This window comes from Coregonus clupeaformis, unplaced genomic scaffold (genome assembly GCF_020615455.1).
Source record: "Coregonus clupeaformis isolate EN_2021a unplaced genomic scaffold, ASM2061545v1 scaf0021, whole genome shotgun sequence".
NCBI classification, from domain to species: domain Eukaryota; kingdom Metazoa; phylum Chordata; class Actinopteri; order Salmoniformes; family Salmonidae; genus Coregonus; species Coregonus clupeaformis.
In genome coordinates this window covers 384,100-409,144 of record NW_025533476.1, presented here as the reverse complement: position 1 = coordinate 409,144, position 25,045 = coordinate 384,100, and the positions used below count along the sequence as shown (strand labels likewise).

The 25,045-nt window shown below is 41.9% G+C and overlaps 1 protein-coding gene across 1 annotated transcript in view; it reads right to left on the bottom strand.

The window, feature by feature from the left end:
- Positions 1–323: 323 nt before the first annotated feature.
- kcnq3 (potassium voltage-gated channel, KQT-like subfamily, member 3) overlaps positions 324–25,045 on the bottom strand; it is a 186,556-nt gene continuing 161,834 nt past the window's right edge. Inside the window, exons 11-16 of the mRNA XM_041841454.2 lie at positions 18,842–19,047; positions 18,381–18,480; positions 9,393–9,524; positions 6,856–6,957; positions 6,598–6,685; positions 324–3,229 (exon numbers count right to left, since the gene is read on the bottom strand). Coding sequence (XP_041697388.1) covers positions 2,420–3,229; positions 6,598–6,685; positions 6,856–6,957; positions 9,393–9,524; positions 18,381–18,480; positions 18,842–19,047 — 1,438 coding nt within the window. The 3' untranslated portion in view covers positions 324–2,419. The remainder of the gene's footprint in view (positions 3,230–6,597; positions 6,686–6,855; positions 6,958–9,392; positions 9,525–18,380; positions 18,481–18,841; positions 19,048–25,045) is intronic.

Here is a 25,045-nt window from a genome sequence, read left to right as displayed (position 1 = left end):
AAACAGTCTTCATATATACTTCCATTCATTTTTTCAACTGGTACCGGGGGACCTTCAAACGAGTCTTATGAGGCCTGTGGGCGTCCTAGAGCAAAACAACCGAGATGTTCGTGAGAGTCTCACCTTTACACAGAGGGGTCATATTAGTGTGTAGCCCAAACTGTGGACGCTACAGACAGAAGTTGGTAGATCGGCTGTACCGACTTCAGACGAGTCCCAAGACGCTTGTTGGGGTTGTAGAGCAAAACGGAAAACACCATCGTGTTCGTGAGAGTCTCGTCTTTCCATAGAGTGGTCATAATCGTTTGGACGCTACAGACGATTTTGTGAGAAGACTGATATTCGGGATGTCTCATGGTCTGACAAACACCGCTCTAGCGCTGTCACCTTTCACCGCAAATACAAACATGTTACATAGATATCTCTATTTTACAATCTGTATTGTAAAATATAAACATGTAGATAGATTTAACCTTTGAGTCAAAAATGTGGCTAATTAAGTCTTAAAGACTTCACTTTGTCTGGATGCTGTATTTCTGGTTGAGAAGATGTCATATATCCAGATTACAACCAGATAAAGGCATTTTGTTTCATTCCAATAAATTGTTGTTATTTGGTCAGATTACACTTTTCTGGTTGTTAAAAAGACGTTAGCAAATCTTCCTCAGACCATGCCGTCATAAAAGACAGCATAATGACGTAATTGCAAACAGTTTTGCTCGCTGGACTGACAACTATAAAGAAACATCCCTGACTATTTGCTCAATTGTCCAATTAAACCAAAAAGAAAATAAACCATTTTGGAAAAACACTATAACTTCAATGTTACATTAGTGAGGGGGGAATAAATATTTCACTTTTGTTCATATTTCTTCAAATGATTCACATCACTGTGATTTATTTGCCAATCTGCTCTCAGTAATAAAATAAGACATTACACAATTTTTTCACTTATCGTTGAAGTTGACCTACATCATGCTACACTTGTCATTACATTCTGTGAAAATGTAATGATATTGTCACTGTTTTCTGATTTTACATACTATGTAGATTATATATTTATGACATAGACATATGTCATATTATGGTATTATTCTAGCTGTTTTCAGATATTGTACTATTTATATAGTCATTTGTTATAAGTCTAAGTACATACAATATGTATTTTTAAAAATTATGGAATCAGAATTTGTGATGCAATCTTGCTAGATAACTGTTTATTCTAATCTAGAAGTGGCTTGTGCAAATTCACTTTAAGCCTGATGTCAGTTTGTGACAGTTAACCATATCCGCCAACTGATCTGTAACTTATCATGCAAGAATTGGTTCTTACCATGCCTCATCATAGAACTTACTTGAGTTGTCCTGAAGTTTTGTTTTTAGATGCAAGAACTACTGTATGCCAAATAAATATGTGGTGTGTCAATGAAGAGGAAGAGTTCTCTCATTTAAGGATAATAGTGAATTAATGACTATGATTTTATGTATGAATGTATTTCTGATAGGAACTAAAACAACCTTTCAAAAACCGCACAGCATGAAAGAAGGGACATCCCTTTGTAAACACCCCTATATTGTCTATTGACAAAAAGGAAGTGGAAGTTGTCTTTTCTCTCTGGCTTGTCATTCTTTCCCCAACTCACACATACATTAATAAGCAACACACTTACTGTATTAAAGAATGAGGCAGGAGACTTTTAGTTAAAAATATCCAGGTCAACTGTCTGTAAATGGTGCATCATCATGCAAACCATGCAAAAAAAATACAATGTATTTATATATAAAAAATAAGTATTACAAAAAATGACAGTATTTATAAGTACCCATTCAAAATTGTTTTCTTTTTCCTGAAACCTGAACATTGCAGTGTCTCCGACAAAAAATTGCATGCGGTACATGCAGTGCGGTTTGCTTTGCAGCGATAAAGGTTTGGGCGTATATATTTATATTAATGCTATATCTTTTTTTCATCTTAGCGTTATGTATGTTGTGAATGTATGTTGTGATGAGTGCGCTGTACTTGACAAAGTGTTTACTATACAAACGGTGTCTTTTATTTTCGTGTGTGTACGCAGTCTTGAGACCTTGGCTTTCTCTGGGCCATTGGGTCACACATTGAGTGTAGGGTGTAAACCAAATTGAGTCAGGTTTCAGTGTCAATTAAATCCGAATTGAATTGGGGTCTATGGGGATAAAGTCGATCCAAACTGACTTGTGTGTAGAGACATGGATTTCACCCAAAATAATTGACATGTGCCGATTGAACTTACACTGCGTTGAGTTCAGTGATGTCCGTTTAACCCAAAAGACAACTGGCTTTTAGAGGCATGGGTTTAGGGGCTTAAGGTTGTCGATTTGACTCAAACTAAATAAGGTTGGTGGGGAGGTGTAAGATTAAGGAAGAAAAGCGAGGTGCGACTCAGGGGGGTGTGTTCCATACAGAATCAGGGAAGCCCTCTCCCGTGGATGACATGGGGAGTTGCCCCCCACCCCCGCTGGGCGTGAAGGGTTCCGTGTCTGTGTCCGTCTCCCCCTCTGCCAGGTAACGCCTGTCCTGCAACCCTCCCGACCCCCCTGATGCCCCCAGCATGGGGTCCTCCCTATCCTCGCGCTCCCCCGATATACTGAACCCGCTGAGTGAGCGCTCCAGCTCCTCGTGGTTCACAGAGAGCATGGATAGCGGCGACGTGTCCGTCGCCGCCCTCTGCCCCATGGTCCTGCCCAGCCCCAGCGTGAGGTGCTCCGTGTAGGGACTGTGGGGCCCATGCCCTCCATCCCGTCCAGCCACCTGGGTGTCCAGGAGGGAGCTGATGGGGAGTACGGTTGGCCGCTCTGTGTAGGTAGGGATCGGGGCTGGGTGGTGGCCAGGTGGGAGTTGATGGTCAGGGGGGATGTAGCCACCCCCAGGCAGCCCCAGTCCCCCAACTCCTCCCGCCCCTCCAGCTGCAGCACTGGGCTCCCTGCGGAAGCTGTAGTAAGGCGTCACCTTGCTCACAGGCACCTGGTAGGACATTTGGGGGCATGTCTCTGTGTAGTTGAAGAAGACCCGGCGGATCTCGGTGTAACCACAGCCCTCCTTGCCGTCAGAGCCGCACAAGGTGTTGCCTGTCACAGGGTCAAGGGGCTCCATGGTCATGTGGGCGGCGCCGGCCGAGTCCACCTGAAGGTGCTCAGTGTGCTGGATGTGCATGTCCACCAGGAAGTCCAGCTTCTTCTCCATGTCCTCCACCTGAGACCACACAACAGTTACTCACCTACATACTGTAACTACTACAATTCTACACTCTTAGAAAAAAGGGTTCTAAAAGGGTTCTTTGCTGAGGGATAGGGTTCTACGAAGAACCATTTTCATCTGAAGACCCCTTTCTGGGAGACGAGGGTTCCTTGAAAGGCAAAGGGTTCTACCTCAAACCTTTTTCATTCTAAGAACTATTTTTTGGAAGAAAGGTTTCTTTGATGATTCTTTGTATGGCAAGAAGGATTCTACATAGAACCCTTCTGAATAAGCTTTTTTATTGTATGTTTCTCTTTTAAATAGTACCTGAGCATTAGTGCCTGAGCATCAGGAGTTTGAGTAATCTGATATGTTTAAAAAGTGGTCCCCGAAAATTGCGTACTACTTCACATATGTGTCATTGCTCTCTCTGTCTCGCTCTGCTGTGTGTGCATCTTGCTAGCTGTCACTCAAATGGCGAGGGGCTGAACCTCATTGGCTGGAACTCGAATTGCTACGAGGCTGGCCCACGTGGGGGGAAAATGTAGGGAAAATGGTGCTGCACAACTTCCAGTAAACCATCGGTTTTAAACTAGGGATTTCGTGGCTAATTGAGGTAGATTATGCATGTATGAACTACACATTGACAAATCCAGCCAAAATCGTGAGGTTGAAAAAATACTTACTAATCGCCAAAGTTCTAGAGCATGTCTTTAATAGCCAGAGTTGAGTGTGATTGTGTCATTTTTACTCTGTGTAGGGTAAAACAGTCAAACCATCACCCATCATTATCGTATTGCTCTACTGTAGGTTGATTTTCAGAATTGTTTGTTTCAAAATCTGTACATTGAGTGGTTGATTAATCTTATGCTACAAAAAAAAAAGACTAACTAATCCAATCTCTTAGTAGTTGGACTTATTGCACCCGTTACTGAGATGGTTCTTCCAGTTTAGATGATTTAGGTATTCTTATTACTCAATCCTCCCTACACATGCAGTCATTCTGAATGCAGGTTACGGGTGATTTAAAATATCCAATTTTATGATATACTCACTCTGGCTGGATTCCAATAGGAATTACACATCACTTTGCAAGCCAGCATAATGTGGCATGCAGGCCTAATGTGGCCTGTAAACCAGGAGTTTCCTTACACCACTGTGTTAGGGTATAACAAGGCCCTCAAATGATATGTTATATATTGTCATAATTAGTTTAATTGTAAAGGCTAATAAGGCTGTTGGAACCCTACATGGAGGGTTCTAGGAAGAACCTTTAGATGATAAAAGGGTTATTGGTAGAACCCTTCATAGAGGGTTCTAGGTAGAACAATTTACAGAGGATTATTTGAAGAACCCTCTGCAAAGGGTTCTAACAAGCACCAAAAAGGGTTGCCCTCTGGGAACAAACCCAAGAACCCTATATGGTTCTACTTAGCACCTTTTTTTGTGTATAACAAATATACTGAAAAACAATACATGTATACTGAACTAAAATATACAGTAAACGCAACATGTAAAGTGTTGGTCCCATGTTTCATGAGCAGAAAAAAAAGATCCCCGAAATGTTCCATATGCACAAAAAGCTTATTTCTCTCTGTGTGCACAAATTTGTTTACATCCCTGTTAATGAGCATTTGTCCATCCACCTGACAGGTGTGGCATATCAAGAAGCTGTTTAAACAGCATGATCATTACACAGCTGCACCTTGTGCTGGAGACAAAAGGCCACTGAAATGTGCAGTTCTGTCACACAACACAATGCCACAGATGTCTCAAGTTTTGAGGGAGCGCACAATTGGCATTCTGACTGCAGGAATGTCTACCAGAGCTGTTGCCAGAGAATGTAATGTTCATTTTTCTACCATAAGCCACCTCCAACGTTGTTTTAGAGAATTTGGCAGTACATCCAACCGGCCTCACAACCGCAGGCCACGTGTAACCACGCCAGCCCAGGACCTCCACATCCGGCTTCTTCACCTGCGGGATCGTCTAAGACAAGCCACTCGGACAGCTGATGAAACTGAGGAGTATTTTGGACTGTAATAAAGCCCTTTTGTGGGGAAAAACTAATTCTGATTGGCTGGACCTGGCTCCCAAGTGGGTGGGCCTATGCCCACCCATGTAAAATACATAGATTAGGGCCTAATGAATTTATTTCAATTGACTGATTTCCTTATATGCACTGTAACTCAGTAAAATCTTAGAAATGTTTGCATGTTGCGTTTATATTTTTGTTCAGTATAAATTGATTATTGTCTACCTGCCTCTCAATTTCCCTACCTATCTGCAACCCAGTGTCCCAACAATCTACATTTCCAAACTTCTCCTGGGTGACCACACTTTTCCATTAATTTGGAACCACTTTTGAGGTCTGAAAACATATGACAAACTTTGATTTTGGAGTGTATTGTCCCTCTACATGTTGTTTTTAAAACTCTCGTAAGAATGTTTCAGATGAACTGCATGTTCACTCATTAGATGGTTCACCAATTGAACGTGTTCCCGCATATAAATACTTAGGCATTTGGATTGATATGGATTTGACGTTTAAAAAACATATAGATGAGCTGGTTAAGAAGCTAAGATTTAAAGTTGGCTTTTTCTACAGAAACAGATCGTGCCTTCTGTAAGCAGTAGGAAGCAGATTATTCAGTCAACCATTTTATGTGTTCTTGGTTATGGTGATATTATTTATCAAAGTGCAGCTGCTACTACTCTTAAACCTTTGGATGCCATCTACAATAGTGCCCTTCGTTTTGTTACAGGTGACAGTTTTGATACCCATCACTGCATCCTGTATCAAAAGGTTGGCTGGACTTTGCTAAAGACCCGTAGATCTCTACATTACTTCCTTTTTGTTTACAAGGCCCTACTTCATAAACTTCAGTCTTATCTAACTTTGCTGTTGAAGTATAGACACCTGAGTTGCCTAACCCGTTCACAGGATTGGTTAACTCTTGAGGTTCCTAGGGTCTCCACCAAGCTAGGTAAATCTGCTTTTAGTCTTAAAGCACTGTATTGCTAGAGCAATATTCTAAATACATTTAATCAATGTTCTGGTGCCGTTCGGGCAGTTTAGAGTATTGATTGGGGACATATTTTTGGAGGAATGTAACTGTTTTTGTAGGTGATTTGTGATGTTTTACTTGTGTTTCCCATGACTGTGTTTTGTATTTTAATGTGTATGCATATTTTCTGTATAATGTATTGTATTGTACAGGTCACATTTGAAAAAAAGTCATAGGTCTCAACATGTCTTCCCTGGTAAAATAAAGGTTTATATATATATATATATATAACGCAAATTTGGACCACACCTGGAGAAAAGGGACTGAACATGGACTGATAAGGCATTATGGAAAATGTTCTGTACATTACTGTACCTGTCTCTCCACTCTGACAAATCTACCCATCATGCTTTGGTCTTGGTCAGCATCTGGCATGGATGCTTTGGCTAGATAGGACTCATGCCTGCAACACATTTAGGGATGAATACAGTTTGATCAGAGCAATTCAGTACAAGATGCAAGCACCACACATCTTCATTAGGTAAATCGTTGAGGGTGGCATTATTATAAACAATGCAAGATTGTATGATGGTGGGCTAATGTTTTGACGGAAAATGACTTTTGCAGTCAGACCTTGGTGACTGTTGAGTTGGAAAGGAGAATGGGTTCTGTTTGTTCTGGCTCTTCTTATGTTTCGGGGTCAGAGGGGCACCAGGGGCAAGGATCATGTCTATTCTGAAAAAAAGAAAAAAAAAAAGAACAGATAACATGAGTATGAACAGATATTGTGATATGGTTTCAACACAAAGAGTCATGTCACCACACAAGGGCTCAAATGTTCTCCGCATAAATTGCACAAATGCTAAGTGCAACCAAAGGATTAGTTAAACTTCCATTTTTTACACAGAAGTTCATGGTGGAAAGTTTAGCAGATGTACACTACCAGTCAAAAGTTTGGACACACCTACTCATTCAAGGGTTTTTCTTTATTTTTATTATTTTCTACATTGAAGGATAATAGTGAAGACATCAAAACTATGAAATAACACATGTATTCATGTAGTAACCAAAAAAGTGTTAAACAAATATATTTGAGATTCTTCAAATAGCCACCCTTTGCCCTGACAAATTTTGCACACTCTTGGCATTCTCTCAACCAGCTTCATGAGGTAGTCACCTGGAATGCATTTCAATTAACAGGTGTGCCTTGTTAAAAGTTCATTTGTGGAATTTCTTTCCTTCTTAATGCATTTGAGCCAATCAGTTGTGTTGTGACAAGGTAGGTGGGGTACACAGAAGTTAGCCCTATTTGGTAAAAGACCACGTCCATATTATGGCAAGAACAGCTCAAATAAGCAAAGAGAAACGACAGTCCACCATTACTTTAAGACATGAAGGTCAATCAATACGGAAAATTTCAAGAACTTTTAAAGTTTCTTCAAGTGCAGTCACAAAAACCATCAAGCGCTATGATGAAACTGGCTCTCATGAAGACCGCCACAGGAATGGAAGACCCAGAGTTACCTCTGCTGCAGAGGATAAGTTCATTAGAGTTACCAGCCTCAGATATTGCAGCCCAAATAAATGCTTAACATAGTTCAAGTCACAGACACATCTCAACATCAACTGTTCAGAGGGGACTGTGTGAATCAGGCCTTCATGGTCGAATTGCTGCAAAGAAACCACTACTAAAGGACACCAATAAGAAGAAGAGCCCTGCTTGGGCCAAGAAACACGAGCAATGGACAGTAGACCGGTGGAAATGTGTCCTTTGGTCTGGAATCCAAAATGGAGATTTTTGGTTCCAACCGCTGTGTCTTTGTGAGATGCGGTGCGGGTGAACAAATGATCTCTGCATGTGTATTTCCCACTGTAAAGCATGGAGAAGGAGGTGTTATGGTGTAGGGGTACTTTCTGGTGACACTGTCTGTGATTTATTTAGAATTCAAGGCACCCTTAACCAGCATGGCTACCACAGCATTCTGCAGTGATACGCCATCCCATCTGGTTTGGGCTTAGTGGGACTTTAATTTGTTTTCATCAGGACAATGATCCAACACACCTCCAGGTTATGTAAGGGCCATTTTACCAAGAAGGAGAGTGATGGTGTGCTGCATCAGATGACCTGGCCTCCACAATCCCCCGACCTCAACCCAATTGAGTCGGACGGCAGAGTGAAGGAAAAGCAGCCAACAAGTGTTCAGCATATGTGGGAACTCCTTCAAGACTGTTGGAAAAGCATTCCAGGTGAAGCTGGTTGAGAGAATGCCAAGAGTGTGCAAAGCTGTCATCAAGGCAAAGGGTGGCTATTTGAAGAACCTCAAATATAAAATATTTGTTTAACACTTTTTTGGTTACTACATGATTCCATATGTGTTATTTCATAGTTTTGATGTCTTCACTATTATTCTACAATGTAAAAAATATAAAAAATAAAGAAAAACCCTTGAATGAGTAGGTGTGTCCAAACCTTTGACTGGTACTGTATACGTTTCAGGATGGGAGGCCTTGCCTTTGGGATACAGGCCAGATAATTAATTGAAATACAGTTCTTGAATTCTAAATATTGTCTATTCATTTTGGTGAGGATTTGTGAAATTATTTTTATTAATTTCCTATTTTGTCTGGATTCAAATGGAATTGAAGCCAAACATACCACAGCATCTTACAATTACACAGCGTGCACTGAATTGGTGCCTTGTTTACTTAAAACATGTACATTTTTGACACCTTGGATCTCATGGACATTTTAAACATGTAAATCACTTTGAATAAGATTCTACCAACTTTGAACAACTCATTGTTTTTGTCAAAATGTCTCAAGCTCAGTAAATTTGGTTGGGAGTCATTGATGGACAGCAATATTCAAATCTTGTTTCTCATTTTAAAGCAGATTTAAGTCAGGACTGAGACTGGACAATTCAGGAACGCTCAACACCTCTTGGAAAGCTATTCTGGTGTGTCTTTGGGATTAACATTCGATTACATCAAATGTAATCGCTTTTTAGATTTCAATTTAAAACAGCAAACTGTGAAGAATGTAAAGGGGTGTGTAGACTTTCACTAAGCACAGTAAATCAAATGCTTTGGGTAATACAATTCACTGTGCTGTTCAGTGTCAACTCGGTTCATTTCCGTCAACTCAAAAATGTAACCCCAACTCTGCTTACCTTGTCTGGAGGTATTTGATTCTACAGAGCATGTCTAGGTGGCCGGCAGAGTACTGCTCAATCACGTCCTTGACATCATAAGGCCTCAAAGTCTCCTTAAACTTCTTCTTGTTCAAGAGGAACTTCATAATCCTGTAGAACAAAACTGAATTACTTAATTTTTCCCAGAGGGAACTTCATTCCTCCTGTGAGACAGCGTCCAAAGTGGGTTAGGTGCAGCTGGTCTTTTGACCAAGTAAAAAGGTACCATAAATACCATACAAACTGGATGAAGTGAATTAACTCCTCAAATTAGAACCAGATAAATTGTGAGGAAAGTTAATAATTAACTTCATCCAATCAGAACATGTGAAATGGTTAACATTACTTTATAAGGACACCTGTAAATCAAAATCAAAGAAAGGACTCAAAAACCACAATACAGAACAGAAGATAACCTAGCTAGTGCAGTAGCTTTGTGTTTGAAAAAAACTCATCCTAAACTGCTTCGTAGGGGAGAGCCGGGACGAAAGTAACATGGGGTGAAAGTACAGTGCCTTGCAAAATTATTCACCCCCCCTTGGCGTTATTCCTATTTTGTTGCATTAGAACCTGTAATTCAAATTTTTATTTGGATTTCATGTAATGGACATAAACAAAATAGTCAAAATTGGTGAAGTGAAATGAAAAAAATAAATAACAGAAAAATGGTTTGTGCATATGTATTCACCCCCTTTGCTATGAAGCCCCTAAATAAGATCTGGTGCAACCAATTACCTTCAGAAGTCACATAATTAGTTAAATAAAGTCCACCTGTGTGCAATCTAAGTGTCACATGATCTGTCACATGATCTCAGTATATATTCACCTGTTCTGAAAGGCCCCAGAGTCTGCAACACCACTAAGCAAGGGGCACCACCAAGCAAGCGGCACCATGAAGACCAAGGTGCTCTCCAAACAGGTCAGGGACAAAGTTGTGTAGAAGTACAGATCAGGGTTGGTTATAAAAAAATATCAAAAACTTTGAACATCCCACGGAGCACCATTAAATCCATTATTAAAAAATGGAAAGAATATGGCACCACAACAAACCTGCCAAGAGAGGGCCGCCCACCAAAACTCACGGACCAAGCAAGGAGGGCATTAATCAGAGAGGCAACAAAGAGACCAAAGATAACCCTGAAGGAGCTGCAAAGCTCCACAGCGGAGATTGGAGTATCTAATAATAATAATAATAATATGCCATTTTAGCAGACGCTTTTATCCAAAGCGACTTACAGTCATGCGTGCATACATTTATTTTTGTGTATGGGTGGTCCCGGGGATCGAACCCACTACCTTGGCGTTACAAGCGCCGTGCTCTACCAGCTGAGCTATCTGTCCATAGGACCACTTTAAGCAGTACACTCCACAGAGCTGGGCTTTACGGAAGAGTGCCCAGAAAAAAGCCATTGCTTAAAGAAAAAAATAAGCAAACACGTTTGGTGTTCACCAAAAGGCATGTGGGAGACTCCCCAAATATATGGAAGAAGGTACTCTGGTCAGATGAGACAAATATTTAGCTGTTTGAGCTGTTTGGCCATCAAAGAAAACGCTATGTCTGGCGAAAACCCAACACCTCTCATCACCCCAAGAACACAGCATCATGCTGTGGGGATGTTTTTCATCGGCAGGGACTGGGAAACTGGTCAGAATTGAAGGAATGATGGATGGCGCTAAATACAGGGAAATTCTTGAGGGCAACCTGTTTCAGTCTTCCAGAGATTTGAGACTGGGACAGAGGTTCACCTTCCAGCAGGACAATGACCCTAAGCATACTGCTAAAGCAACACTCAAGTGGTTTAAAGGAGAAACATTTAAATGTCTTGGAATGGCCTAGTCAAAGCCCAGACCTCAATCCAATTGAGAATCTGTGGTATGACTTAAAGATTGCTGCACACCAGCGGAACCCATCCTACTTGAAGGAGCTGGAGCAGTTTTGCCTTGAAGAATGGGCAAAAATCCCAGTGGCTAGATGTGCCAAGCTTATAGAGACATACCCCAAGAGACTTGCAGCTGTAATTGCTGCAAAAGGTGGCTCTACAAAGTATTGACTTTGGGGGGGGGGTGAATAGTTATGCACGCTCAAGTTTATTTCTTGTTTGTTCCACAATCTAAAAGATTTTGCATCTTCAAAGTGGTAGGCATGTTGTGTAAATCAAATGATACAAACCCCCAAAAAATCAATTTTAATTCCAGGTTGTAAGGCAACAAAATAGGAAAAATGCCAAGGGGGTGAATACACATTTTCTCAGATAAAACAAAAGCTAAAATGACGTAGTGAAGTCAGCACGTTCCTAATGTGGCGGACGACCTCCTTGCAAAAAGAAATCCAAATCAGACCATGTTTTGCAGAGTTATCAACAAAAAGTGGTTTTGAGCGATATAAGTTTAAAAAAGGACTCAGGAATGTTTTTCGGTTGTAGAGATGTGTTTAATGTTTCAGGTTCCAAACATATATCATTTTCTTAACCCATCTAGTCACTAAATGACAGCATAGGTTTCAAGTATCATGCTAGTTGGTATTGGGTGTTAGCCTAGGAGAAGTTACAGGAGAGACGGGTGGGACAAAAGTAACAAGGTGAACTGATGACCTGGAATAAAATAAAATAAAATAAAAATGTAAGCATAGGCCATTGTCTACTCTAGTTCATATTCCTTTTATAATGTTAGCAAAATATCAACAAGTGACTGAATGTTTGAAAATGATATGATATTCAAATTATGCCTTAATCAATTGACTTGATGGATCATCTTCTCGCATAAGCTTTTATCGACAGGTTAGTGGTTAGAAAAATATATATTTATGATTCTGGGGTCAATTACCTTATGTCAAGCCATAGAAATCAAATCAAATCACATTTTATTTGCCACAACGCGCCGAATACATCAGGTGTAAACCTTACAGTGAAATGCTTACTTACAAGCCCTTAACCAGCAATGCAGTTTTAAGAAAATAAAAAAGTGTTGAGTAAAAAAATAGATAAGCAAAAAATAAAAATAGCAAATAATTAAAGAGCCGCAGTAAAATAAAATAACAGTAGGGTGGCTATATACAGGGGGTACCGGTACAGAGTCAATGTGCGGGGGCACCTGTTAGTGGAGGTAATTTAGGTAATATGTACATGCGGGTAGAGTTAAAGTGACTATGCATAGATAATAAACAGAGTAGCTGCAGCGTAAAAGAGGTGTGGGGGGGACAATGCAAATAGTCCGGGTAGCCATGATTAGCTGTTCATGAGTCTTATGGCTTGGGGGTAGAAGCTGGGCCGTACGCATTACCCTCTGTAGTGCCTTGCGGTCGGACGCCGAGCAGTTGCCATACCAGGCGGTGATGCAACCATTCAGGATGCTCTCGATGGTGCAGCTGTAGAACATTTTGAGGATCTGAGGACCCATGCCAAATCTTTTCAGTCTCCTGAGGGGGAATAGGCTTTGTCGTGTCCTCTTCACGACTGTCTTGGTGTGTTTGGACCATGATAGTTTGTTGGTGATGTGGACACCAAAGAACTTGAAGCTCTCAACCTGTTCCACTACAGCCCTGTCGATGAGAATGGGGGAGTGCCCAGTGCTCTTTTTTTCCCTGTAGTCCACAATCATCTCCTTTGTCTTGATCACGTTGAGGGAGAGGTTGTTATCCTGGCACCACACGGCCAGGTCTCTGACCTCCTCCCTATAGGCTGTCTCATCGTTGTCAGTGATCAGGCCTACCCCTGTTGTGTCGTCGGAAAACGTAATAATGGTGTTGGAGTCGTGCCTGGCCATGCAGTCATGGGTGAACAGGGAGTACAGGAGGGGACTGAGCATGCACCCCTGAGGGGCCCCCGTGATGAGGATGAGCGTGGCAGATGTGTTGTAACCTACCCTTTACCACCTGGGGGCGGCCCGTCAGAAAGTCCAGGATGTAGTTCTAGAGGGATGTGTTTAGTCCCAGGGTCCGTGGCTTACTGATGAGTTTTGAGGGCACTATGGTGTTGAATGCTGAGCTGTAGTCAATTAATAGCATTCTCACGTACAGTTGAAGTTGGAAGTTTACATACACCTTAGCCAAATATATTTCAACTCAGTTTTTCACAATTCCTGACATTTAATCCTAGTAAAAAATTCCCTGTCTTAGGTCAGATAGGATCACCACTTTATTTTAAGAATGTGAAATGTCAGAATAATAGTAGAGAGAATGATTTATTTCAGCTTTAATTTCTTTCATCGCAATTGTTTAACTTGGGTCAAACGTTTCGGGTAGCCTTCCACAAGCTTCCCACTATAAGTTGGGTGAATTTTGGCCCATTCCTCCTGACAGAGCTGGTGTAACTGAGTCAGGTTCGTAGGCCGCCTTGCTCGCACACGCTTTTTCAGTTCTGCCCACACATTTTCTATAGGATTGAGGTCAGGGCTTTGTGATGGCCACTCCAATACCTTGACTTTGTTGTCCTTAAGCTATTTTGCCACAACTTTGGAATTATGCTTGGGGTCATTGTCCATTTGGAAGACCCATTAGCGACCAAGCTTTAACTTCCTAACTGATGTCTTGAGATGTTGCTTCAATATATCGACATAATTTTCCTTCCTCATGATGCCATCTATTTTGTGAAGTGCACCAGTCCCTCCTGCAGCAAAGCACCCCCACAGCATGATGCTGCCACCCCCATGCTTCACGGTTGGGATGTTGTTCTTCGGCTTGCAAGCCACCCCATTTTTCCTCCAAACATAACGATGGTCACTATGGTCAAACAGTTCTATTATTTTTTATCAGACCAGAGGACATTTCTCCAAAAAGTACGATCTTTGTCCCCATGTGCAGTTGCAAACCGTAGTCTGGCTTTTTTATGGCGGTTTTGGAGCAGTGGCTTCTTCCTTGCTGAGCGGCCTTTCAGGTTATGTCGAAATAGGACTGGTTTTACTGTGGATATAGATATTTCTGAACCTGTTTCTTCCAGCATCTTCACAGGGACCTTTGCTGTTGTTCTGGGATTGATTTGCACTTTTCGCACCAAAGTACGTTCATCTCTAGGAGAGAACGCGTCTCCTTCCTGAGTGGTATGACGGCTGCGTGGTCCCATGGTGTTTATACTTGCATACTATTGTTTGTACAGATGAACGTGGTACCTTCAGGTGTTTGGAAATTGCTCCCAAGGATGAACCAGACTTGTGGAGGTCTACAAAAAAATTTCTGAGGTCTTGGTTGATTTCTTTTGATTTTCCCATGATGTCAAGCAAAGAGGCACAGAGTTTGAATGTAGGCCTTGAAATACATCCACAGCTACACCTCCAATTGACTCAAATGATGTCAATTAGCCTATCAGAAGCTTCTAAAGCCATGACATCATTTTCTGGAATTTTCCAAGCTGTATAAAGGCACAGTTTACATACTTAGTGTATGTAAACTTCTGACCCACTGGAATTGTGATAGAGTGAATTATAAGTGAACTAATCTGTCTGTAAACAATTGTTGGAAAAATGACTTGTGTCATACACAAAGTAGATGTCCTAACCGACTTGCCAAAACTATAGTTTGTTAACAAGAAATTTGTGGAGTGGTTGAAAAACGAGTTTGAATGACTTGTGTATGTAAACTTTCGACTTCAACTGTAGGTGTTCCTCTTGTCCAGGTGGGAAAGGGCAGTGTGGAGTGCAATAGAGATTGCATCATCTGTGGATCTGTTGGGGCAGTATGCAAATTGGAGTGGGTCTAGGGTTTCTGGGATAATGGTGTTGATGTGAGCCATGACCAGCCTTTCAAAGCACTTCATGGCTACAGAAGTGGGTGCTACGGGTCAGTAGTCATTTAGGCAGGTTATCTTAGTGTTCTTGGGCACAGGGACTATGGTGGTCTGCTTGAAACATGTTGATATTACAGACTCAGTCAGGGACATGTTGAACATGTCAGTGAAGATACTTGCAATACTTTGTCAGGGTATGCTCGGTGTACACGTCCTGGTAATCCGTCTGGCCCTGCGGCCTTGTGAATGTTGACCTGCTTAAAAGTCTTACTCACATCGGCTACGGAGAGCGTGATCACATAGTCATCTGGAACAGCTGATGCTCTCATGCATGCTTCAGTGTTGCTTGCCTCGAAGCAAGCATAGAAGTGATTTAGCTCGTCTGGTAGGCTTGTGTCACTGGGCAGCTCGCGGCTGTGCTTCCCTTTGTAGTCTGTAATAGTTTGCAAGCCCTGCCACATCCGACGAGCGTCGGAGCCGGTGTAGTACGATTCAATCTTAGTCCTGTATTGACTCTTTGATGTTTCGGCGGACGGCATGGCAGGATTTCTTGTAAGCGTCCGGGTTAGAGTCCCGCTCCTTGAAAGCGGCAGCTCTACCCTTTAGCTCAGTGCGGATGTTGCCTGTAATCCATGGCTTCTGGTTGGGGTATGTACGTACGGCCACTGTGGGGACGACATCATCGATGCGGTTATTGATGAAGCCAGTGACTGACGTGGTGTACTCCTCAATGCTATCGGAAGAATCCCGGAACATATTCCAGTCTCTGCTAGCAAAACATTCCTGTAGCTTAGCATCTACGTCATCTGACCACTTCCTTATTAACCGAGTCACTGGTGCTTCCTGCTTTAGTTTTTGGTGATAAGCAGGAATCAGGCGGATAGAGTTAATGTCAGATTTGCCAAATGGATGGCGAGGGAGAGCTTTGTACGCGTCTCTGTGTGTGGAGTAAAGGTTTTCTAGAGTTTTTTTCCCTCTGGTTGCACATTTAACATGCTGGTAGAAATGAGGTAGAACGGATTTAAGTTTCCCTGCATTAAAGTCCCCGGCCACTAGGAGCGCTGCCTCTGGATGAGCATTTTCCTGTTTGCTTATGGCCTTGTACAGCTCATTGAGTGCAATGTTAGTGCCAGCATCGGTTTGTGGTGGTAAATAGACAGCTACGAATAATATAGATGAAAACTCTCTTGGTAAATAGTGTGGTATACAGCTTATCATGAGATACTCTACCTCAGGCGAGCAAAACCTTGAGACTTCCTTAGTATTAGATTTTATGCACCAGCTGTTGTTTACAAATATCCACAGACCGCCACCCTTTTGTCTTACGGGAGTCAACCGTTCTATCCTGCTGATGTAGCGTATATCCCGCCAGCTGTATGTTATCCATGTCGTCGTTCAGCCACGACTCAGTGAATCATAAGATATTACAGTTTTTAATGTCCGTTGGTAGGATAACCGTAATCTTAGGTCGTCCAATTTATTTTCAAATGATTGAACGTTGGCTAATAGGATTGATGGGAGAGGCAGTTTACTCGCTCGCCTTTGGTTCCTTACAAGGCACCCCGACCTATGTCCACGTTATCTCCGTCTCTTTCTCATGCGAATGACGGGGATTTGGGCATTGTCGGGTGTCTGTAGAATATCCTCTGCGTCCGACTCATTGAAGAAAAAAATCTTCGTCCAATGCGAGGTGAGTAATCACTGTCCTGATATCCAGAAGTTATTTTTGGTCATAAGAGACGGTGGCAGAAACATGATGTACAGAATAAATTACAAATAATGCGAAAAAACACACATAATAGTACAATTGGTTAGAGGGCCGTAAAACGGCAGCCATCTTCTCCGGCGCCAGGGTGACACAATGTAATAAGCATGATGAGTTCGCCTTTTGTGAAGAGAATAATATACGTTTATTCTATCAAGACACGAGGAGCACGCATGACAAGGACAGCTGTAGCGCACCTGATTGGTCATAAAAAATGGTGAAAAACATTTACTACATTCCTATTAAAGTGAGATGAGAAAATTATGGTTAACATAGCTATTATGTGATCCATTTTATAAAAATATAAATATAAAAAAGGCAGAAAATGGTGGTTGTGCATCATTGCGACGTTGACGCATGGTTCATTTTCATAAATGTCCAACCTATTATTAAAATCATCACAAACAAATACATTTGTTGAAACTAACAAGCATTACAAACCAGAAACATGGAGATAAGACAGATATTGTGCACTTCTCGCCAGCTGTTACTCCCGCCCCGCCGGCAGGTACAAAAGTAATGCTACGGTAGTTCTGTTCTCGGTCCATTTAATTTAAACTCAATGTCCCTAGAAATTAAATTACAGTTGCTAATGGTAGAGGACATATATAAGTTGTTTGTCATAAAATATGGTCTCTATCTATCTCTGAGTAGAAAAAAGCAATCCAGTTTCTGGTGACCTTTCCCATAGTTTTATGGAGCTAGACAAGTCTCACTCTCACCTTTTTTTAAATGAAACCCTACAGAACTTGCCATCCCATGCAAAACCCTATTCACCCACGGACAATGGTATGGAAGGAAACAGCCCAGTGGCGGCAAGTCCATTAGGGCGTTCAGCTCTTGTGATTGGTAAAAAAAAGTGAATCATTTTACTTTACAAGCACATGTCACTGTTATGTTTGTTATGGGGAAGGGATATAACGGTAAAACTAAAGAGAAACAGGTAATGATGCACTTTCCAGCACTGAAACTACAGTCACTGTTTCCAGGTAACAACCATGGGCTGGTTGGGATGTCAGGAAAGGATTGGGGAAGAAACAACATGGTAACTACTAATGGTAATTACTAGCTAATTACCTAGTAAATACATAGTTATTACCATCTGATTACCAGGTTATTACCGAGCTGGAATGTAAAGAGGTACCACAATAAGGCCGGGATTAAAACAAACTCATGTTGATCTCATGAAGTCAATCCTTGTATCCATAGCTCTGTCTATGAATTTAAAAGAGGTTACACTTCTCAGGTCCCATCCCTCAGTTTATAGAGAGCCAAGTGGTTGGCTTTAAAGTATGTCATATGCATGTAAGTTCTATCTCTTCCATTGATTTTTAGCTAGATGTGGCTAAAGTTAGCTGGAGTTGTAGTGGCTGTTCCAAATCATGGATTACAGTTTCTCCTGGCCACAGATTACTTTCAGGGTGTCGAACAATGTAACATTAAGTTGTTGAATACGGAACTTCCCCTTTAAACTCCTTCTACTACCTGACTGCCCTGATGACCAGCTTCAGCGTGGGGATCATCTCCTCCATGAGGATGTCTGCAGGGAAGCCCCTCTCCTCAGGGTCCTGCAGGGCTCCAGCATCTGGGAACAAAGACTGGCCCTACTTACAAACTACACGTTATAAAGGCTTTATATAGCATACATAAAGTCTTCATGAGCACTACATAGATATTTCACAAATCTTCCATAAGCCTATGTCATACCTTATTAAGGGTGACACAACAGTTCCTTGGGCAAAACAAAATAGGTCATAACTCCAGATTACCACATACTGTAACACCAGATTATTTTACTGAATTATTTCACAGACGGTCACAGTTGTGTTGATTGACAGCAGGGTTGGTGTCAATTTAATTTCAATTCAGTCAAGTCAGAAAGTAAACTTTAATTATAATTGAGGAAATGTGGATTGGAATTGGCTGAATTGGAAGTGTTGTTATACCATCAGAGCTCTGACGCATGGTGTAGGCCTTCATCCGGAAGGCTGTGCGAAAGCGCTCCCGGTTACTGAAGCCGCCGGGTTTGGTTTCCTTGGAAGGACTCTCTTCAATGGAGTCCGGGTTCCCCGGCATCAGCACCCTGCCCCTCACTGCCGCCGACTGTCGCGAATTAGGCATGCGACAACGCTCCAGCAAACTCAGCTTTTGACTGAGACGAGAGAGAGGGGAGGGGAAAGTATTTTTACTAAGAGTGACTAAATGTATTAAGTTACATAGATGATAATAGCAGTAATGACAATATGGTAATAAACACTTAAACAAGGCAGGCAATCAGCTACTGTGAATCAAATTCTCCAAAATAGAGGTAAATTCAGGATCTTCTCTGTGGACACGCATTATGATACCAGACGCTCGACAGAAAACCCAATAACTTGGTTTCCATTTTGTTTGGGCTGTCTGCCTTGTACTGGAGACGGATTCACAGTCTGCTGCCTAAACGTAACAGTGCTTCAGTACTGAGGCGTAAACGAAGACTCAAAGACCGCAGTAGGAAAAACACAGCGATCAGCCGGTAAGAAACAATAAATCACCTCTCGTTTTTGCTTATTTCCCGTTAGTTGTAGATCGGGCCACTTTTGTTTCTCATATGAACTAAAACTGATTTGATTTCCACTGTGATATCCACCTGATCTTTCAAATGACATGGAAACACTATCACTCCTCCATCTTTCTCTTCCAATCCCTCTATTGTCTGTCTCTCTCCCCCTCTCTCTCTCCCTGTCTCAGACTTGACAGAGGTGCTTGGGACAGCCTTTGGGGCGGCTGCCAAGGAGCATTTAGGGGCAGTAATTCAATCCTGAGTGGTGAACATGGATTAGCAGAGAGGGGGGCAGCCAGGGCATTGGAGCAGAACGCATCCTCTTCTAGTCTTGTAATGAGGGCCTATCGGAACTCAGAAACAGAGGAGTGGGCATGTGCCAGGACAATGGGTGCGCAGGACAATAATATCTTCTTTCTCCTGAAGTGTACACTCGTTCACCACCTCCCAAAAATCTAAAAGCATTGGATTGGTGGAGGCCTGGGATTCAGTGAATTTTGACCATATTTGTTTTATACCAGTAATTTCCTTTGAAGGGAATTGAACAAGTGCACAATTTGGGAGGAAGCAGAGATAATTGGGATGTAGCCAATGTTTAGAAAGGTGGTTGTTGTCAAAGTAACATCCCATTATTTGTAGGCGAATGAATATCCATGAATGAAAAGGACTATTGAAAGGTGGGAGTACGAACATAAGTGGGCCCTGGGCCTTCTTGTCTTTCCCAGGACAATGTACACTACCGTTCAAAAGTTTGGGGTCACTTAAAAATGTCCTCGTTTTCGAAAGAAAAGCAATTTTTTTGTCAATTAAAATAACATAAAATTGATCAGAAATACAGTGTAGGCATAATGTTGTATTGTAGCTGGAAACTGCAGATTTTTTATGGAATATCTACATAGGCGTACAGAGGCCCATTATCAGCAACCATCAGTCCTGTGTTCCAATGGCACGTTGTGTTTGCTATTCTATGCGAGAAATTGCTAAGAAATTGAAGATCTCGTACAACGCTGTGTACTACTCCCTTCATAGAGCAGCGCAAACTGGCTCTAACCAGAATAGAAAGAGGAGTGGGAGGCCCCGGTGCACAACTGAGCAAGAGGACAAATACATTAGTGTCTAGTTTGAGAAACAGGCGCCTCACAGGTCCTCAACTGGCAGCTTCATTACATAGTACCCGCAAAACACCAGTCTCAACGTCAACAGTGAAGAGGCGATTCCGGGATGCTGACCTTCTAGGCAGAGTTGCAAAGAAAAGGCCAAAACGTCTGATGGGTGACAATATTAGCCTATCACTTGTGAATAATATATTATCACTTGTGAATGATGCAAGGCAAGAAACAAAGCCTTTTTTTTGCGACTTTTTAGAATCATAGTCGCACACCTCATGTAGCCTAGCCCATAGGCCTATATGTTTTGATAAGGTTTGTATCACAACTGAAGTGTCCAAATAACTTAAAATTAAGCACATTAATCCGCTTTGTAAGGGGTGTAGAGCCTAACTGGCATACATAAGCAGCGCATGAGTTTCAAGTTCGGGGAAGATTATTTTCACCATAATAATGCACCTTTATAATAAAAGCATTACATGCATAATCGCATTTGCGGTCACTTTTGATAATGGTGGAACATTTGCCCTTACGGCCTACTGCAGTGTGCGCATTGCTGCGCTTATAATGTGAAGAAATAGCCTAATAGTTTTTCACATTTTAAGCTAAACAGTCTGATCTGTTGCGTCAGTCTCATTGCGTGAAAAAGTTTTTGTTGATGCTAGTGGTTGTATTAATTTGGGATCTATCGCATCCCACAACTGTCCCAGACTATGTTTGGAATATTTATTTCTCACACAGAATAGAATAGGTCAACTTTTGTACTATGGGCGATAGTAGATTGACATAGGCTAGTGCTTTTGCTGTTCGTTAGGCCTACTCATCTTGATGGCTGACGAAAAGTAAATGTGGACAGTTCTTCCAATATCTTAAATATGCACCTCGGAATTGGATAATGACACGCGCAGTTGTGTCCGCGGAGTGTCTGTCTTCACTTGTAGCCTGTGAGAAAGACCCGATCACGTGATGGAGAGCCATGTGAGTGAGAGGTGCTTCCGAGCACGGAGCACTCAGGGAGAAGGGAACAATGGCCACTGGCCGCAAAAGGCATGGATTGTTCTAGGGTGCATTACGGCCACACAAAGGGGATGCCGCCGGGAAATTCAAGGCATTATCATGTGCTTGTCAAATTGGGAATGAGAGACTGATGAAGTGTTTACAGCCTGCGCAAAAAAAAAAAGCAGAGCTCATGCTTTTCAAGCAACTTTTTTTCAAATCATCATTAGAGTCACGTCATGTAATTTCGAACAACTAAAGTTACAGTAATAACTCTAAATTAAGCATATAGGAGTACCTATTTCTTTGTTAACCGCTCAATACAGTATACCCACATGTGCGCACTCCCTCAAATCGTTGGGAGAAAATAGTATTTGTATTTTATTCAGCTTTGTTCAATTGTATTCTTCATACTATAAAATAATATCAAATAATGCCACGGAATTCTAACCAAATCTTGACTGCTAAATGAACTAGTGTAGCCCCCAGCCAAATGGCATAGCTAGATCAGGACCTAACATAAGGACAACTCAGAGTATGCTATTCTGTTCTTCTGAAATAGACTACATTTTCTTCATATCATGTTTCTTTAGACCTGTCTAAAATAAATAATGGATTTATTGTGATGGTGTAGGCTATATTACATGGATTTATTAGACTTTTTAAAATGTAGATGTTCCAAAGGTCTGCATCAGTGGCTTGTATGGTATGTGTGGAAGCCATGAGATGCTAAATGTGTTTGTTAATTAACGGTCAGTTACCGTGAGACTGACAGTTATTTGTTTGACAATCATCTCAGTATATCCATCAGACGTGTTGCTGTGCGTTTTGTTGCTGTGCGTTTTTGCTGCCAACTTTACTTTATTTTGCTAGCTGACAACTTTATGTTTTTTTTGTTTTGTTTTGTTTTTAATTACCGTTTATATTTTTAGTTTTTCCATCGCAACTTTTTTCCCTCATTCAACTTTTTCACTCCGGACGCTTTATCTGGACATGGTTCGTCAACATCTTCAACAGCCGAAGCTAAGTAGTAACATTAACATGATGTCTTCTAATTGCAGTCGCTGTACTCATAATATACAGGAGAACGATCGCCTTACGGCGAGAATAGCTGTGCTACAAGCCCAGCTTCAGACGCAATCGTTAGGCAAGGGTAATTTCAGTGTAGGAAAGGAAGAAACAGCGTCTGTGCCACCAGTAAGTACAGATAGTAACGTTAGTATAAATCCCCCGCACAGTCCCCCGCAGCCGGACAACTTTCTCATGGCTTCTGGAGGGAAATACTGTTGGAATGCTCAACCGGTGTCGCTCATTCAGCCGACAGAAACTTTCAACCGGTTTTCCCCATTATGTAGCGAGTCGGAGTCTGAGTCTGAGTCTTCTCTTGTCTCTACTCCTCCCGTTACGGGGTCTGAGACGCCGAAGGCTCCCACCATTAGCTCTGACAAATTGAAAACCCTAGTCATTGGCGACTCCATTACCCGCAGTATTAGACTTAAAACGAATCACCCAGCGATCATACACTGTTTACCAGGGGGCAGGGCTACCGACGTTAAGGCTAATCTAAAGATGGTGCTGGCTAAAGCTAAAACTGGCGAGTGTAGAGAGTATAGAGATATTGTTATCCACGTCGGCACCAACGATGTTAGGATGAAACAGTCAGAGGTCACCAAGTGCAACATAGCTTCAGCGTGTAAATCAGCTAGAAAGATGTGTCGGCATCGAGTAATTGTCTCTGGCCCCCTCCCAGTTAGGGGGAGTGACGAGCTCTACAGCAGAGTCTCAGCACTCAATCGCTGGTTGAAAACTGTTTTCTGCCCCTCCCAAAAGATAGAATTTGTAGATAATTGGCCCTCTTTCTGGGACAGGACCAAGCCTGACCTGCTGAGGAGTGACGGACTCCATCCTAGCTGGAGGGGTGCTCTCATCTTATCTACCAACATAGATAGGGCTCTAACTCCTCTAGCCCCACAGTGAAATAGGGTGCAGGCCAGGCAGCAGGCTGTTAGCCAACCTGCCAGCTTAGTGGAGTCTGCCAATAGCACAGTCAGTGTAGTCAGCTCAGCCATACCCATTGAGACTGTGTCTGTGCCTCGACCTAGGTTGGGCAAAACTAAACATGGCGGTGTTCGCCTTAGCAATCTTATTAGGATAAAGACCTCCTCCATTCCTGCCATTATTGAAAGAGATCGTGATACCTCACATCTCAAAATAGGGTTACTTAATGTTAGATCCCTCACTTCAAAGGCAGTCATAGTCAATGAACTAATCACTGATCATAATCTTGATGTGATTGGCCTGACTGAAACATGGCTTAAGCCTGATGAATTTACTGTGTTAAATGAGGCCTCACCTCCTGGTTACACTAGTGACCATATTCCCCGTGCATCCCGCAAAGGCGGAGGTGTTGCTAACATTTACGATAGCAAATTTCAATTTACAAAAAAAAATGGCGTTTTCGTCTTTTGAGCTTCTAGTCATGAAATCTATGCAGCCTACTCAATCACTTTTTATAGCTACTGTTTACAGGCCTCCTGGGCCATATACAGCGTTCCTCTCTGAGTTTCCTGAATTCCTATCAGACCTTGTAGTCATAGCAGATCATATTCTAATTTTTGGTGATTTTAATATTCACATGGAGAAGTCCACAGACCCACTCCAAAAGTCTTTCGGAGCCATCATCGACTCAGTGGGTTTTGTCCAACATGTCTCTGGACCTACTCACTGCCACAGTCATACTCTGGACCTAGTTTTGTCCCATGGAATAAATGTTGTAGATCTTAATGTTTTTCCACAAAATCCTGGACTATCGGACCACCATTTTATTACGTTTGCAATTGCAACAAATAATCTGCTCAGACCCCAACCAAGGAGCATCAAAAGTCGTGCTATAAATTCTCAGACAACACAAAAATTCCTTGATGCCCTTCCAGACTCCTTCTGCCTACCCAAGGACGTCAGAGGACAAAAATCAGTTAACCACTTAACTGAGGAACTCAATTTAACCTTGCGCAATACCCTAGATGCAGTTGCACCCCTAAAAACGAAAAACATTTGTCATAAGAAACTAGCTCCCTGGTATACAGAAAATACCCGAGCTTTGAAGCAAGCTTCCAGGAAATTGGAACGGAAATGGCGCCACACCAAACTGGAAGTCTTCCGACTAGCTTGGAAAGACAGTACCGTGCAGTACCGAAGAGCCCTCACTGCTGCTCGATCATCCTACTTTTCCAACTTAATCGAGGAAAATAAGAACAATCCAAAATTTATTTTTGATACTGTTGCAAAGCTAACTAAAAAGCAGCATTCCCCAAGAGAGGATGGCTTTCACTTCAGCAGTAATAAATTCATGAACTTCTTTGAGGAAAAGATCATGACCATTAGAAAGCAAATTACGGACTCCTCTTTGAATCTGCGTATTCCTCCAGGGCTTAGCTGTCCTGGATCTGCACAGCTCTGCGAGGGCCTGGGATTGGGAGAGACACTTAAGTGTTTTAGTACTATAT